Source organism: Myotis myotis, unplaced genomic scaffold (genome assembly GCF_014108235.1).
Source record: "Myotis myotis isolate mMyoMyo1 unplaced genomic scaffold, mMyoMyo1.p scaffold_m19_p_5, whole genome shotgun sequence".
Lineage (NCBI taxonomy): Eukaryota > Metazoa > Chordata > Mammalia > Chiroptera > Vespertilionidae > Myotis > Myotis myotis.
Genome location: NW_023416357.1, coordinates 110102781 through 110120492, shown reverse-complemented (window position 1 = coordinate 110120492; position 17712 = coordinate 110102781). Strand labels below are relative to the sequence as shown.

Genomic DNA, 17712 nt, shown 5'->3' with positions numbered 1-17712 from the left:
GGAGTCGGGGGCTGCTTGTGGGGAGGAAAATATTCTGGATTTAAATAATGCCGGTGGTTGTACAACTCTGTGAAAATGCGAAAAGTCACAATTGCATAATTTAAAAGGGTGGATCTAATGGTATGTGAGTTACATCTCAATTTAAAAAAAGAAAACTTAACATTATGAAACTTTTAGAACAGGAAGGGATCTTATAGATTAGTTAGAGGTCTAATGACTAAATAAGAAAGAAAAAGAAAAACAAGGTTTCAGGAAGCAAATGAGTTAGCTCAGTTTCCGCAGCTGGTCAGGTATGGCACCAAGCTCCAAGCCTGACTCCCAGCTTTGCCCGCAGCCCAGGTGATCCCCAGCCGGTGTGGAGTGCAGCCCGCAGCCCAGGTGATCCCCAGCCGGTGAGCAGACTCCATGGGGAGCTTGAGTCTGAGGCAGAGCAGCAAGCCCTGGCGTCTAGATCCTGCAGGTTATGATGATGGGCAAACCGACACAGGTGGTCCTGCTTTCCACATATGTGTGTGTGTATGTATGCATGTATGGGTATGTGTATCATGGATTCTTTATTATAGGTTTTCCGCTCTCTTAGAAACCTACAGAGGCCTGGTGCACAACATTTGTGCACTTGGTGGGGGGAGCGGTGTCCCTCAGCCCAGCCTGTGCCCTTTCACAGTCTGGGAGCTTTCAGGGGATGTCCAACTGATGGCTTAGGCCCGCGCTCTGTGGGAAGCAGGCCTAAGCCATCAGTTGGACATCCTTACCGCTGCCACAGAGGTTGACCACTATGCTCGCCAGCCATCAGCCCAGTTTGTGGCTGAACAGCACTCCCCCTGTGGGAGCGCATTGACCACTAGGGACAGCACCTGCATTGAGCGTCTGCCTCCTGGTGGTCAGTGCGCATCATAGTGACTAGTTAATCAGAAGTTTGGTTGATTTGCATATTACCCTTTTATTATATAGGATAGCAATGATTTATTTAGCTACATTACATTCAAACACCCCCCACCCATAAGCAAGATATGTCCATATCCCTGTATTAAATAAATAAATGGCCAGGCCTGGGCCATTCCACTGGCCCCATGTCAGCCATGGGATGTGCACTGAGTGGAGGCAGAGGAAGAACCAGCCCGGCCCTGCCTCCCTCACGGCAGCTGCAGAGCTGGGGCAGGGACCAGAAGGCATCGGCTTGGCCACCGCTCTGGGTTCCCCAGGTGCCTGGGGCGCCACATTGCCCTGGTTCTGTTCATGCCGGGGACCCACACCCTGCCTCCCTGCGGCCCAGCCACGGCTCTCCCTCAGGGTCCAGGCCTGGGTTCCAGCTGCTCGCTCGTCAGGCGTCTCAAACTCGCTCTCATCGTGACATTGCTGCCAGGGGATTCCAACCCTGACGCAGTGGGTGCCCCTCCCCAGACCACCCAGAGAGTCTGGTCCTCGGCTTGGGTGGGGCCTGGGCACTGCACTTCAAGCTCCAGGTGAATCTGCTCTGCAGTTTCCTGGGGCAAATCTGGGGCACCCCCAGGGCACCCCAAAGCACCGAGAGGGGGCAGGGCCAGAGGGGGGCTACTTGATGGTAAACCATCTGCCTCACATGGTCATTAAAGTGACATGACATTTGGGATATGATGTTAAAATTTTTTTTAAAAGCATGACATAAATTGCAACCATGATATGATGGCAATGATGGAAACGGAGTTAAAGTTGACTTTTTTTGTTTTTTGTTGTTTGGTTAATCCTCATCTGAGGATATTTTTTCCATTAATTTTTAGAAAGAGTGGAAGGGAGGAGGGTGGGAGAAAGAGAGAGAGAGAGAGAGAGAGAGAGAGAGAGAGAGAGAGAGAGAGGGAAACATCAATGTGAGAGAGACACATTGATTGGTTGCCTCCTGAATACTCCCTCACCAGGGCCAGGGATCAAACCCAGGTACATGCTCTTGCCTGGGAATCAAACCTAAGAGCCTTTGATGCAACAGCAGACGCTCTAACCATTGAGAACACTGGCCAGGGCTCAGCTGACTTCCCAGCAGGGCTGTGTGACACTGCTGGAATGTGCCCAGCTCTGCAGTAATCCTGGCATCACTTGTCCTCACTAGGAAAAATGATTCATTAACTTAAAAGAATCAGCCAGTTTAAGCCACTGCTGTACTTGTGGGGCCTGCGTTCTGTCAGCCAGTCCCCTCATCTCCTTGTGGGGCGCCCTCCAGGGTCTCCCTCAGGAGGTGAAACTAGCCCAGGACTGCAGCCCTGGGGCTCAGAAAGGCACTGGGCTCCCCATAAAGCCTCGGGCACTCACACAGCACAGCCTCCTTCCCCGACTCACCTCCCGACCTCACTCCTGTCCTGGGGGTTGGCAGAGCACGGCCCTCCCTTCCAGCCAAACCAGGAGTGAGTGTGCGGGTCGCTCTGCACCCGCCCTGCCCCTCCTGCCCAGGGGCCTCTGCTCCCCTCACACTGCAGAGCAGAGGCCTGGCTGTGGGCACCCACGCGTGGCGACAGGCTGGCCTTCCTCCAGGCAGGTCCTGGCACAGGGTAAAGAACCTCTGTCGGGTGGTTAACACAGGCCCGTGAGCTCGGTGTGCGGGGCCATGTGACACGCCTTTGTATCCCCTGAGTCTCCCCAGGTTACAGTGCGGAAGCTGAGCAAATCCTGAGCCGAGGTGCCTGATTCTACCAGGAGGAGCTCAAACTCATGTGCCTCCCGCTCCAGGCCAGCCGACACGCTGGCAGGGGGCGGGCCGGCTTGCTAACGGGGACGCCACGGGCAGCGCCGTCCACGCCTGACGGCTGCAACCAGGAAGGGGGTCCCGTGTCGCCCGATGCTTGACTTTTGTTCTCAGAAAAGCTGACCCTTTAGACATTTTACTTGCAGTCTCTTGATTTTGAAAAGTCGATAATTATTCCAAGATCATAAAAGAAAAAAGCGTGTGTCACAGTGCGCCCCCTGCTGCCTGGGCCACACCCTCACTGTGTGACACTGGGACCAGGGGTTGGACCCAGGGCAGCTCCGAGAGGCCAGGCCTCAGGCTCGTTGGAGGGAGCCGTCTGGAAGCCTGTCTTGGAGGAGGCGCCCCATTATTTATTCACCCTGGAAGCCAGACACTGGCCCAAGCTCCTGCTGTAAGAACGGCCAAAAGGGTTTTCTAACTGCCAATGGGGAGCGCTGGGACAAGTCTGCTACGCTGAGGCCACACCCTGGGTCCAGTCCCGCCGACTGGCTGTGCAGCTGTGGAAGTGCATGCTGTTGACTTGCGGGTACCGTCCTGTCACTCTTGCACCCAAGGCTGCCGGGCTGCGCTAGTGGAGCTGGGCAGCTGAAAGTGCTTTGAGAAATATATAGCTTCACGGGAGCGCCAGCCGGGCTTTCCTCCAATAGCTGAGCAGGAAACGCCTGCCCAGGACCGGCAAACGGAGTTCTCTAGGTCAACAATCTGTCCTCAACAAACATTCGTTCCACCCTATGACATGCCAGGCACACGTGAGCAAAGACGTGATGGAGGAGAGTGGTGCCCAGTCTGGAGGAAGGGTGCTCTGGGCAGAGCCGCCAGCCGGTGCAGGGCCCTGGGCGGAGTGTGCCCGGTGTCTTTTTAAAGAACAGGCAGGAGACCAGCATGGCCAAAGCAGAGTGAGGGACTCCTAGAGACGAGGGTCGGTCATACTGGGTCTCGTAGGCCTTGACTCTGAGACAGCGACTATCTAACACGGTCCAGCTGCCTGGAAACAGCCAGGGGGCGGGAGTGAGCTCACCACCCAGCGGCTGGTGCTGCTGAGACAGTCGCCTGCCCTTTCCAAGCCTCACTTTTCTCACCTGCAGGACGGGCCGACCACAGGTCCCGCAGAGCTGTGCGGGCTCCCCGCCTCCCGGATCTTTATACCTTGATGCCCTGAGCAACGGAGGCAGCGGCGTTGGCTTCCTTTTCATCCGCCTGCACCAGGAGCTTCTTGGCATCGGCTTCTATGGTCTCCTCTTCGATCCTCACCATCATGTTGGCGGTCTCCTCGGACGTCTGGATGAGCTGGGGTTGGAGTGCGGTCAGCTCCACTTGCATGACGGCCACCTGGCAAGGAGACGGAGCAAGCGTGACGCTGTGAAATGACCGCGAGGCCGGCCTGAACCATCCTCCAACCTACGCATTTGCAGCAGAACTGGGGTCTGCTGTTGGCTGGAGTCGCCTGGGTCTTTCCATGCTCAGTGAGGTTCGCACCAGGCGTTGCAGATTCCGGGCACCCTGCTCGGCACCAGACACATAAACTTAAAACATATCAAAAGGCCTTTCTCGTTGTTGAGCCCACCTTCTAGTGTTGGGGCAGGAGAGGGAGAGCAAGAGCAAGTTAGGGGGAAATCCACTTCATTTATCCATTCATTCATTTGTTTGAGAAGGAGGGAAACATCGATTTGCTGTTCCATGTATTTATGCATTGTTTCCTGTGTGTGCCGAGTTCGGGGATCAAACCTGCTACCCTGGCTTATCGGCTGACGCTCTGATCAACGAGCTCCCCGCGGGGAAAAGCCTGCATTGTTTCCAAGTCCGTAAAGGAAGCATGTGAGTGCGGCTGAGATGCCTGGGATGGAAGGGACTTGCAGGCCATTTCCCTCTCTAAACATTCGAACTGTGTGAGCACCTCTGATGGGAGGCAGCTGGCTGCTGCTGAGGGAGGGGTGCCGTTTCTCAGGCAACTCAATGCATTAGATGTTCCTGATGCAGAGCTGGGACTCCCCCCTGGTTCTGTGTCCTTATGTGAAGAGGGTTTGTGACCTTGCGCCCAGGCCCGGGAAGCGCGGGGAGAGACTCAGGCACCCTGGCCTGGCCATGACAAGGGCTCCGGACCATGCGTCTGACTTTCAGTTCCGGCCTGGCCTCTTGGGGCGCTGACTCGCTGGGCTGCGTGACTGTGACAGTCACCTGGCCTCTTTGCGTCTTGGTGTCTCCAGGTGAGCTGCCCTATACACAGCCCTGGGCCTGGGGGCTCAGGGGGTGTGACCTGGCACCTTCATTCTCTCTCTCTAAAAGCAAAGGATCCCAGTTGGAACGGCTCAGAGCCAGGAACAGAGCATGAAGGACGCCCCTACGGCCTCCCCGGCCCTGGGCTGCAGTGTTCATGGATTTGCTGGGCTCAGACACGGGCCAACCTCCTGGCAAGCATTCAGTTATCTTGGCCTGTGCTGGTGCTGAAAATCCCTGTCTTAATGTGGCTCTCACTTTAGTTGGCTTGTCAAGATGGCCTGTCCAAGCACAAATGAATACAAACTCACACGCCAGGCATTTGGTATTTGTGTCAGCGTTTCAAGTCCTCATGACAGCCTACAAGGCACAGACTATCACCCACCAGCAGAAGAGGGCGCTGATGTCCCAAGAAGTTGGTGAGTTGAGAACTGGGACTGGAGCCCAGGACTCTGATTGCACAGAGCCTGCTCCTAGCCGTGGCCTCACCCTGACTGGTGGCTTCTGGCAGGGCCAGGGCCAGGGTAGGCCTGCAAGGCACTCACCTTGGGCACAATATTCAAGGGGGCACCGGAGAACGAGTACCATGATACATAGTATTTTGTTGCAATATTTTAAGTCAAAATTAATGCCCTCCAAATCCATGATGAACAAACTATTAAAATCTTGAGTAAAGACAACTCAATGTGCTGGGCTTGGGAGGAAGCTGTGAGGGCATCCTGCAGGCGGGGATGCTGGGCCTGAATGCAGCACCTGGACAAGCACCCCCCCCATGCTCACCGGTCCTCAGCCTCTGCCCCTGCTCTGCGGTGGCCGTTCTCACCTGGGAAGCTGCGAACTGGAGTTTCTGCAGGCCTGTCAGGTAGCGGTTTCTTATCATGTCAACCTCTTGCCTCTTGCTATTTAAGAGGGTCTTAAAGGTTAGGATCAGCTCAAGGTAGGAGGTGGGGGTGACGTAATTGTGTCTGCGAAGCGTGTTGTAGTAGTCGAGTGACAGCTCCTTCACACTCTCCTGGAAGTATTTGCACATGGAGACGACCCTGCCAGGGCAGAGGCGGTGGGTGAGGCCAGAGACACCAGCGTGGCTCTGGGTACAGACGCGAGGATGTGCGAAGGCGCCCTGGGTGGGCCCATGGAATCCCAAATCCTCCGATGGACGCAGGTCAGCAGAGCCAGCAGAAGGGCTGGGGAGGTTTTATGCTGACTGAACAATCTTGGATCAGGTGACCCTAACCCCGGTTACCCTGTGAGCCACCAGGCTGGGCAGGAGCTCTTACCTTGGGCCTGACGAAGCCCCCGGACTTTGCAGAATGATGTTTGTAAATACAGAAAGTAAAATAGGATCACACAGGAAAATAACTATGTTGAAATAGAGTTTTTCAAAATATTTTAAAAACCAAATTTGTTTTATAGTCACATATACGCTTATCAGTGCATTAAATCAGGGTCAGCAAACTTTTTCTCTGTCACAACTACTTAACTCTGCTGTTGTGTATGAAAAAGGGGGCGTGGTTCCAATACAATTTTATTTACAAAAAACCCACCACCCCCCCCCCCCCAAAAAAAAAAACAGGCTGCAAACTGGACTTGGTCTCGGAATCATAGTTTGCTAACTGCTGCATTGAATAAAATTGGGCAGCATGCCTGGAAGCTACCACAGTTTGAAGGGAATATCTGTAATGACTATGAAAAAGCCCATGTTATTTTTATTGGTAACAAAGTCACAGGTCTTGCTGTTACTACTGGGTTTACTGCCTACATTCATCATGGAAGAAAATGCAAAATCTCAGCTGGATGTAAGAATGAGATGTAGTTTTCCCCATTCATATTCACTCACCCCCTGAGTTCTATTCATGGGCCTACAGACCCAGGCTAAATCTTCTGGCCTACAGAACAAAGTCTAACTTTCTTAGGACGGAACTGAAAGCCACGCCCACTCTGAACCCCGCCTGCTTCTTCATTTCCCACCCATTCATTCAATAGCAGTCCCAGGCCCCTCCCAGGCACTAAGGCAGGCGGGGGGGGGGGGGGGGGGGACGACAAGCCCTGGCACGCGTGCCAAACATGGCACGCCAGTAACTTTTGCTGGCATGCGAAACCCTCTCTTATAATCTTCCATTTACAATTTCTTTCTTAATATCGACTTTTTTATTTTTCAGATAAATCCAGTGTAGGTGCATCTTAGATAAATAAATAATTTTACATAACAAGTTATCTTAAAGACCATAGACATGGATTGACGAGAGAGGGGAAGAGCAATTTCAATAGTGTCGAAAATGAACTATTGAGGACTCGGAATGCCATTCCAGAAATTTTTTTCTGTTTAAAAAACTTGGCAACAGCGTTACTCTCCATGTTTTCAACCACATACGCTCGTAAATCTTTGTTCTCAGTGATGAATTTTGTTAAGTCTCGTAATAGGAGTAGCCTGACGGATGAAAGTAGTAGCTCGTGCATATCTCTGAAGGTCACGAAATAAAAACCTGATGTAAAATCTCTGTCATCAGTGATGCAGCAGCAAAAGTCCCACTGATAATATCAAACGGATGTGGGAAACTGTTTATTGCCTTCACTATCTGATAAGCATAGACAGAGAACACCCCCCCCCCCCCCCACAAGGCTGGGTGCCTTTGAAGCCCTAGCAAAGGTCTGAGCTAGGAGACAACTCTGTTTGTCCAGACAGTGGTAGCTGAAACTACTCCCCCATTTATTATTATGTAAATCCTTGCTGATGGGCTAGTCTGCCTGTTAATGGGGGGTCGCCTGCCTAAGGGCTATGCTATGGGTGCATCCTAGATCAATAAAAGCTTGGTGAGGCCTGAGCACGGGAGGAAGTCCTTCCCCTTGAGTTGGACTTGCCCGCCTGGTCCCCCATTATTTCCAAATTATCTCTTGTCTTTTCATATTCATTTGTGTGGCTCTGCTTCCAGTTCCTGAACCCTGACCCACGTGGGACGTGGGAAGGAAACACACAACAAACGGAGTCATAAAGTTTTCTGTCGGACTATCTGTGTACATGTATACATTAAAAAATAAATGTGTTTTTTCATCATCATATACTGTGTTTTTGTTGCTTGAATGAATTTTATTATTTTTTCAAGGTTCTTCACATACGTACACCTTAAGAGATATCAAGTAGGCGTAACATGTTCTCAAAAAATCAGGGTTGGCACGCAGAAGAATTCTGAGTCAGAGATTTTGCTGGTTTTGGCACGCACTCACAAAAAGGTTGCCCTCCCTGCACTAAGGACATAGGGCAGGTGCACGGCCCAGGCCTTCAGGGGGCGCCCAGGGTTTGACAGTCTTATCTCTTCCCTTACCCCAGCTTTTTATTTGTTTTCGTGGATCTGTGCTCTGCACATCAAGAGTGAGTTTTCTTTACGCTCAGGACCCATCCACCCTGGCCCGGCCCAGGGGGAGGCTGCCCTGCTGAGAATGGAGCTCTAAGACAGCGAGCAACGCTGTCACTATATTCAGGCTCTTCTGGCTGCGGCAACAGTGCACCCCAGGACAGTCCGAACAATACAGTTTACTCTTTCACAGAAAAATGTTTCATTTATTAAATAGCTAACTAAGTGTGATTAAAAGTATAAGACTTTTAAATCTAAATTGAGAAATCATAAAACAAGAATAGAGCCAATATCTGGATTTTCAATTTGGAATATATGCTTGGGTACTAAAATGCTAACACTTACTGTCTCCGAACATTGTCGTTAAGTTCCACATCTTCCAGAAATTTGTTAGCCACCAACTCCAGGGCATCTGTGGGCCAGGACTGGAACCAATCAATCGTGCAGCAATTGATGAGTGAAGGGAACATTCTTAGGCGGTTCCGAAAGGCATCCCCAATTGGGCTCATGGCTAATGAGAAACAGACTTTATTAGTCCCCTTCCTCCACGGAGGCCCAGGGCAGCCGGTGGGTCTTACCGAGGACTCCGGTGAGTGGGCATGCTCCCCGCTGAGCCCAGGGCTGTAACTGGGATAGTCATGATGAGTGCCTGGGGCATGGGGGGAGTCATGGGATGTTCTCATGAAGTTCTGTGACAGGAATCAGTGACTGGTCTCCCATTCCCATTACTGTCCCTTCCAGATCCTTAGGGTCCTTTTGCCAAGTGATTGGAGCCCTTTGGTCTGCTTGCTAGGGATCTCGTACATAGCTCCTGACAGAGGTATGGAGGCATCAGCTTGTCTCCAATCCCATCTAGCCATAAGTTTTGGGGCCTATACCCCAAGTATCGTTCATTTTTTATTTAGATTCGAAGTGGTAGAGAAAGGGTGATGCATAGGGAGATGTGTGAGAAGGCCGGTGTGGCTAGAGGAGAGAGAGGGAAACTTGGCCTGAGACCAGAGTGGAGAGGATACGAGGACAGTCTGGCAGGGGGCCTTATAAAGCCACAGGGGAGGAATTGGGGTCTTCAGCCTAATAGAAAGCAATTCAAGTGTTTTAATTCTTGGGCACGTGTGCACGTGTGTGAACATACAATGACCATATTTGCAATCTATGAGAAAACCCCGTCCTGGCTCAGGGGGACCGAAAGGTCTGGAGAGGACAGGAGTGGACAGAGAGAGCCTAGTCAGAAGGCTGCAGAGGAAAGGCCTGGGGAGGTGAGTGGCTCGGCCTGTGTGGGTCTCTCCCTTCTTACCAAGGACAATGTGAAGGTTCTTCTTCACCCGCTCAATAAAGAAGTTATACATAGCCAGAGGGGTGATGTCAATCTTCTCGCCGGCTGTCCTGGCTGCTGTTTGCATCTTCTCGACAAGGTCGGCCTTCTCGTCCGCAGGGAAGATGTTGGGCACGTCGCCAGTGTTCAGAAGCATGTTGATGTCCTCGACAAAGGACTCGTCCTTGACCTGGCTGTCGGCGAAGAGGAACACGGTGCGCTTGGTGGCCACGCCGGCCTGCAGCATGATCTTCTTCAGGTCCTCCCGCCAGTCGAGGTTTGAGTAGCTCTTCGTGATCTCGATCTGGTACAGCTCGTATGAGTTCATGAAGGTGGACAATTTGCTGGCACTCTGCCGCCCGCTGCCCCCGATGCCCACCAGGAGCAAGTGGCCTTTGTCCTGCTTCAAGACCCTGCAGATCCTGGAGATGTGCTCAATGGCAAATCTGAACATGACCAAGGACATGGGGGCCTTGCTGATGTTGTTGAACTCATCTAGGTAGTACTCCATGACCACCGTGAGCTGCTTCAGGTCCGTGATCTCATCATAGATTTTGGGGTCACTATCCGGTTTGAAGTAATCTCCAAAAAAGAGGCTATGGATATTATCATCGACGATCTTTCCAGTGGGTGACAGGTGGATGAGAACCTGTGGAAAGGTAAGTCCCAGCCAAGCACTCAGCCAGTGGCCCAACCTGGATGGCAACGGGCCTTGTAGAGGAAGGGAACAGGAGGTGAGCTTATCTCCTTCGAGCACATTCTTCAAAGTCATGGTTCATTAACAGTTTAAAAAACAAAACAAACCATGATATGGGGGTCTGATGGCTGTAAAGACTATGATGGAAGGACATTAGTGAAAGGCATGTAAAGCGAGGACCAGTCTGCTTGCTAAGTAGTTAAAACATTGGTGGTCAGACTGTAAGATTCCCCATAGGCCTCAAAGGAAGACACCATTTTTAAAAGTACTTGCTCCTTCACCAAATAGAGGTACAGGCGCTTCCCCTGGCTCCACTCCATGCCTAGAGTAGAAATGTTTTAGATGCTTCCTCTTCCTGCATTGCCCCTGCGGGGAGGTAGGGGAGGGCGTGTGTGTTTGCGTGTGTGTGGGGGCGGGGGGAGGGAGGGAGGGGACTCTGTTCCGGGTCTCTGGCTGCAACGTGAAAACACTTTTGCAGTTTTCCTATGGAGAAATCACAGTTTCTTAGAAATAAAGGTAGAACGAGCCCTGGCCAGTGTGGCTCAGTTGCTTGGAGCATCTTCTCATGCACCAAAAGGTGGTGGGTTTGATTCCTGGTCAGGGCACATCCTAGGTTACAGGTTCAGTCCCCGGTCGAGGTGTGCACAAGAGGCAACCAATTGATGTCTCTCTCTCTCTCTCTCTTTTTCCCCTCACCCTCTCTCTAAAATCAATAAACATATCCTTGGATAAGAATTTTAAAAAATAGAGGTAGAACTAGATGATTCTTAAAACAACTTTTCTTATATGAAATGGGAAAGAGAAAAAAATGTAGGAATTGGAAGCCATGACAATCTTTTACTTGGGTTTACCAGGGCCTCAATCAAACCATGAAAATTTATGGTTCCTTTCTCAGCTCACAAATTAATTTGACCCTGAATATGTATAAACAATAACATCATAACATCATATAGCCAATCACTTTGAATGCTTCAAACCCTATATGTTACCAGGGAAGTGGAGCACAGTTGGGACTAGTGGTGTGTCACCAAATCAAGTGACTCGTTGGCTCAGTGCTATTGCTTGAGGGTCAGAGAGCACACTGAGTCTCCACTGGGAAGGGAACCTGGACTCAGACTAACATGGTCAAGTATGGGGACCATGAGGCCAAATGATCATAGGGTCTGGCTGACCTTCTCCATGGTTTGCTTGAAGCAATTCAAGGTGGTTTCCTTCACCAAGTTGAAGAAGACCTGTCTGTCCTCATCGTCAATCAGCCGGTCATAGAAAACCCGATAGACCTCATGAATCCAAAGCCGGATAAGCTTCTCTACCTCCTGCAAAACAGAGTTGGTTTTCTGAATGATGTGCTGGAGGGGGCAATTCTCAAATCCCCGTTGGCGTGAGAATGAAACAAGATCATGCTTTCAAAATCTTAAGCAGCAGGCCTCGCACAGATTGGGCACGTAGGAAGTGAGCTCTGATTGTTAGGGAGTGCTGAGTGACTTGGTAACAGAGCGACCACACTGACCTGCATGTGGGAGTGAGGACAGAGCAGCACCCCTTGGATCACCCGGGAGAAGTCCCGCAGGTTAAAGACGTAATGTGACTTGGAGGGAGTGGGCAGGAAGTTCTCCACGGCAGCTTTGTAAATCGTCATAGTGGCCTGGACCAGCATCTTCCCATACCTCGGGAGGAAGGAGAAGGTAGGCCAGTCAAGGAGAGGCCAGAATTGAGGGCCCAGACCAATATCCTGGAGGACACAGCAACCTCTTACCTTAAGAAGATCACATCAAATCCTTTCCCAAAGTGCCAGTTAGCAATGGAGCTAAAAATCTTGGTTAAAATGTCATCCTCAAAGGCGTTGATGGAAATGACATTCAAGTGGCGGGTGAATCGCCCTGGAAGACACGCGCGCACCCTCTCATTCCTGGGCCTGGCGCTCCGCACATGGGAGCTGTTTCCCTCTGCCTCCTACCTCCTGTGCTGTGCTATGGCTGCCTCTCGCCGCACGTGGCTATTTAAACTTAAAGTAATAAATAACAAATAACATTGCAAGTTGGTTTTCCCAGTCCCACTAGTCACACTTCAAGGGCTCAAGGGTGACAGGTGGCGCTGCCGCTACGCTGCCTGGGTGGATGCAGGTCAGCCTCCGGCCCATGTGGCGGCTCTGGGAGCAGGGCTCAGGCTCGCTTCTAAACGTAAAGGCACAGAGAACCAAGATGGCGGCATGGGTTGGCGCCGGAGTTTGCTGCCTTGAACAGCTGCTTCAAGAGTGACACTGAAGGACGGAGCAGACATCGCCCAGAACCACAGGAGCGCTGGCTGGGTGGAAGTCCTGCAGCTGGGGGGAGGGGGAAACGCATGCGGACACTCAGAGGAGGCGCAGTGCTGGGGTCAAATTCTGAGGTGCGGGGTGCGCGGGGTGGGCTGGCGGCGGGGGGCGCGGTTGGCGTTTTCAATTGGGAGGGAGTCGCAGACTCTGGGCTCCAGATGCGGGCGAGTCTTTGGGGACCCAGACTCAAGCGGGAGAAGCGGGACTGTCTGGCTTCCGTCAGAGCGGGTGCAGCTTTCTCTCCGAGGTTTGCAGCGGGTGCTGGGACTCGGAGAGGCGGAGCCCCTGGGGACAGGACTGAGAGCCGCCATAACTGCTCTCTCCGGCCCACCCTGTTGATCCTGTTCGACCCGCCCCGCCGAAGCCCTGCACTGAGGCATTTGCCGGATAGCCTCAGGCAAAGGCTAGATTAGCACCTCCCTAGAGGACAGAAGTTCTCTCACTGCAGACACAGCTGATTCCCATAGCCACTTGGCCTGGAGGTCAAACCCTCCCTGGTATTAGCTACAACAATCAAGGCTTAACTACAAGACTGCGCACAAAGACCACTAGGGGGTGCACCAAGAAAGCATAACAAAATGCGGAGACAAAGAAACAGGACAAAATTGTCAATGGAAGATATAGAGTTCAGAACCACACTTTTAAGGTCTCTCAAGAACTGTTTAGAAGCCGCCGATAAACTTAATGAGATCTACAAGAAAACTAATGAGACCCTCGATGTTATGTTGGGGAACCAACTAGAAATTAAGCATACACGGACTGAAATAACGAATATTATACAGACTCCCGACAGCAGACCAGAGGAGCGCAAGAATCAAGTCAATGATTTGAAATGCGAGGAAGCAAGAAACACCCAACCGGAGGGGTGGAATGAAAAAAGAATCCAAAAATGCGAGGATACTGTAAGGAGCCTCTGGGACAGCTTCAAGCGTACCAACATCAGAATTATAGGGGTGCCAGAAGATGAGAGAGAGCAAGATATTGAAAACCTGTTTGAAGATATAATGACAGAAAACTTCCCCCACCTGGTGAAAGAAATGGACTTACAGGTCCAAGAAGCATGGAGAACCCCAAACAAAAGGAATCCAAAGAGGACCACACCAAGACACATCATAATTAAAATGCCAAGAGCAAAAGACAAAGAGAGAATCTTAAAAGCAGCAAGAGAAAGAAACTCAGTTACCTACAAGGGAATACCCATACGACTGTCAGCTGATTTCTCAACAGAAACTTTGCAGGCCAGAAGGGAGTGGCAAGAAATATTCAAAGTGATGAATAGCAAGAACCTACAACCAAGATTACTTTATCCAGCAAAGCTATCATTCAGAATTGAAGGTCAGATAAAGAGCTTCACAGATAAGGAAAAGCTAAAGGAGTTCATCACCACCAAACCAGGATTATATGAAATTATGAAAGGTATCCTTTAAGAAGAGGAAGAGGAAGAAAAAGGTAAAGATACAAATTATGAACAACAAATATGCATCTATCAACAAGTGAATCTAAGAATCAAGTGAATAAATAATCTGATGAATAGAATGAACTGGTGATTATAATAGAATCAGGGACATAGAAAGGGAATGGACTGACTATTCTTGGGGGGGAAAGGGGTGTGGGAGATGCGTGAAGAGACTGGACAAAAATCGTGCACCTATGGATGAGGACAGTGGGTGGGGAGTGAGGGGGGAGGGTGGGGCGGGAACTGGGAGGAGGGGAGTTATGGGGGGGAAAAAAGAGGAACAAATGTAATAATCTGAACAATAAAGATTTAATTTAAAAAGAAAAATAAAAAAAAAGGAGGAAATCTCCCAGAAAATGGAACAAAAAGACAAGGAGATGGAAAACACAACAAAATGAATAGCAAAACTAGAGAATCCGTTCAGAACATACGCAGCTAAATCACAGGAGTTCCAGAAATCAAAAATGAAGCGAGTAGATATGTGTAAATAATTTAAGAAACAATACAAGAACATTCCTAGAATTGAAGGACTAGATTAAAAGAGTCTCTAGATTCAGATAACTCAGTACAACCAGTAAAAAGCACATAATGAAAGTTCAGAATACTGGCAGTAAAGAAAATATTCCAAAAGCTCTAGAGAGAAAAAAAACTAAGGATCAGGACTCAATGCTATCAGACTTAACACGAGAGCTAGAAGACAATACCATCACATTTCTGAGAGAAAATGACTTCCAACCTAGAATGCAACCCGGTTAAACAATCCGTCACTGTGAGGGCAGAACAAAGACATTTAGGGTTATGTAAGAGCCTCTGAAATGTACTCCCACATACCTTTTCTGGAGGAGAAAGTGCTCCTACAAAAAGAGGGAGTAAACCAGGAAAGAAATGGTGATGGGATTCAGTTCCAACACAGGACAGGCAAAAGGAATCTCCAGCATGAGGGAGAAGGGGACTCCCAGAAAGTGTGAAGGCTTAGAGAACAAAGAATTCAGACTGAGGGAAGAAACCATCAAGAGATCTGTAGGTGAGTGTCACCAATAAAAAAAGAGGACTCAAAGATTGACACTTGTACTTGAATGTGCTGAGAAGAGATTTACTCTCCTGGCTAAGAGTTTGGGGAGGTTAGTTACAGAGAACTAAGCAAACCAAAGATTAGAACAAAAACCAACAAAAAATTCCAAAGAACTCCATGTAATTATTGACTCCTGGAAACCAAAGTTGGAGAAAACAAACAAACCTATAATTATTGTACTTCACTGGCTCAGATCTGAATATTTTAAAGTTATAATAATATAAATAAGAACTCTAGATTTAATAAAAAATGACAGTATTGGTAAACTGGGCGGATGGAGGAGGGGAAATGTAGATGGTGAAGTTCTGAGATAGAGCTAGTCCTATCATCTATAGTTGAAAGTTCATGGGTAATATTGCTAGACAGACATGAGCAGAGCAAGGCCAGGCACAGAAACTCACAGGGCAGAAAGCCCCGGATGCCCAACAAGGGGGAAAACTGGGAAAACAAGAACCTCACCCCCAGGTAACCTATCCTCCCCTAGCATGTCACTGCTCATGCGGTTTGGACCCCTGGTCTTTAATATCGATGGTCAGGTGGTTTAGACCCCCTGACCTTTTCCTCCTTAAAGATAACGTCGAGGCCTCAGTTGTATTTCAGCTCCAGGTCCAGAAAAGCAGCAAAACCTGACAAGGGACGCTGTGGCTGCCTCAGGACAAGCTACTTTGACTAGTGACCCCCTGCCCTGGCACTGACCAGTCAGTAGAGCACACCCAGAAAACTGATGAATATTCTATTAAGACTCTTCCCTGAGACCTCCCCTAAGATTGCCACCTGCAAGAGAGAGATACATATGCTTAGGACAAAGGACCCCAGTGCGCACACTCTCCCAGGGGAGCACGCCGGCACCATTCCCTTCCCCCTTCTTTTTTCTAAGAGACCCCAGGAAACTTGTAACCAGAGGAGCAATGGGCAGCGGCAGCTCGCCCCAGGCTAACCCCCGAACCTGTCTCCAGGACCCCCTTTTCTCTGACTTCTCAGTGAGCCAAAGCAGCCCAGCCAGGCTTTCCTGTGGCTTCTTCTATGGCCTTCCTTGATTCACTGTCCTAAGGATATTTTTGCTGCCATCATGGATACAATACCCTTTGGCTCAGTGTTGTGTAGCCCTTCCTTTTGGATATCTCCAACTCCTATCCCCTTTTCCTTAAATAAATTAAAATTTCCTTATTCACTGCCTGAGATGGCTATTTAGCCTGACTGTGCATCACCAATTTTACCCTTTCAAATGTGTTTTACAAAACACAAACAAAACCAGAATGAGCATGTTAGTGATACAGATGAAAATAACTACCAGATGAAACAGCTACATGAATTGTAACTAATTGCCCCAGGAGAGGACAATGGAGGGGGGGGAGTAGGCTGGAGACAGCTGTTTCTCATTATATGCCTTGTAGTACTCTGATTGAAAAACAACAACAGCCCTAACTGGTTTGGCTCAGTGGATAGAATGTCGGCCTGTGGACTGAAGGGTCCCAGGTTCGATTCTGGTCAAGGGCATGTACCTTGGTTGCGGGCACATCCCCAGTGGGGAGTGTGCAGGAGGCAGGTGATCGATGTTTCTCTCTCATCGATGTTTCTAACTATCTCTCTCCCTCCTCTCTGTAAAAAAATCAATAAAATATATTAAAAACAACAACAACAACAACAAAAAAAAAACGTAAAGGCACAAGCAATCAGAACACTTTTATAGCCAGGGAGCATCGCCTGCCACGTACCTCCTACATATCAAACCCATTCTTCCCCAAACTAACTACTATTAATTTGGTAGCCTTACATATCTACATCTGTCTATGTTAGATATCTATGCATTTGTATCTATATACCGGCTTTATTGAGATATAATCCATAGTAATTTTGATAATCTGAAACCCACTTTCCAGTAGATTACTCGAAACAGGTTTATGAAAAAAGTCTCTGAGTTCTTGCATGTTGGTAACAGTTTTGCTTTTATGCTTAAAGGTCAGCTTTTCTGGCTTTAACATTCTTGACTCTCATTGTGTTCCCTTGAGCATCTTAAATGTTATTCTGTTTTCTTATGGCGTAAAGCATTGCAGTTGAGAAGTCTTAAGATAACCTAACTTGATTTTGCTTATCCATCAGGTGCTCTTTTTGCCTAAATGCCCAAAAGCTTTTTTTCTTTTTCTCTAATGTCCAATAATTTCACCAGTGTGCTTTGAAGTGATCACTTGGATTCTGCATCCTCAGGTACACAGTGTACCACATTCGATCACCAGCCCATGTTCGTCTTCTACAGATGAGAAGGCCACAGAATCTGAAGTCTGGAAATGGTACTAGGATTCTTATGCAAGGATGTATACTCCTCAACTGTTAGATGAGGAGACGATGGGAGGGGGATCTTATTTATGTTTATTATTATTTTGCTCCGCGTGAGTTGCTCTCCCTTTAGCAATGTGAAGAGTTATAACAAACACAACAGGTGAAAGGGTCATGCAGCCCCAGCTGAGAACTCCTCGCTGGCCTCCCCCGGGAACACGTGCTGGCACCTGAACTCTCCTCTTCATCTGAGACTCTCTGGTCCTCTCCTTGTCCTATTTCCACAACTTCCAACATGAAGTCTTCTGAT

The 17712-nt window shown here is 49.4% G+C and overlaps 1 protein-coding gene across 1 annotated transcript in view; it reads right to left on the bottom strand.

Moving 5' to 3' along the window:
- The window catches only part of DNAH3 (dynein axonemal heavy chain 3), a 193832-nt gene that overhangs the window by 25882 nt on the left and 150238 nt on the right, over positions 1-17712 (bottom strand). The window contains exons 44-50 of the mRNA XM_036309630.1: positions 12043-12166; positions 11797-11953; positions 11459-11602; positions 9572-10238; positions 8623-8788; positions 5751-5967; positions 3860-4042 (exon numbers count right to left, since the gene is read on the bottom strand). Of these exons, the coding sequence (XP_036165523.1) occupies positions 3860-4042; positions 5751-5967; positions 8623-8788; positions 9572-10238; positions 11459-11602; positions 11797-11953; positions 12043-12166 (1658 nt within the window). The remainder of the gene's footprint in view (positions 1-3859; positions 4043-5750; positions 5968-8622; positions 8789-9571; positions 10239-11458; positions 11603-11796; positions 11954-12042; positions 12167-17712) is intronic.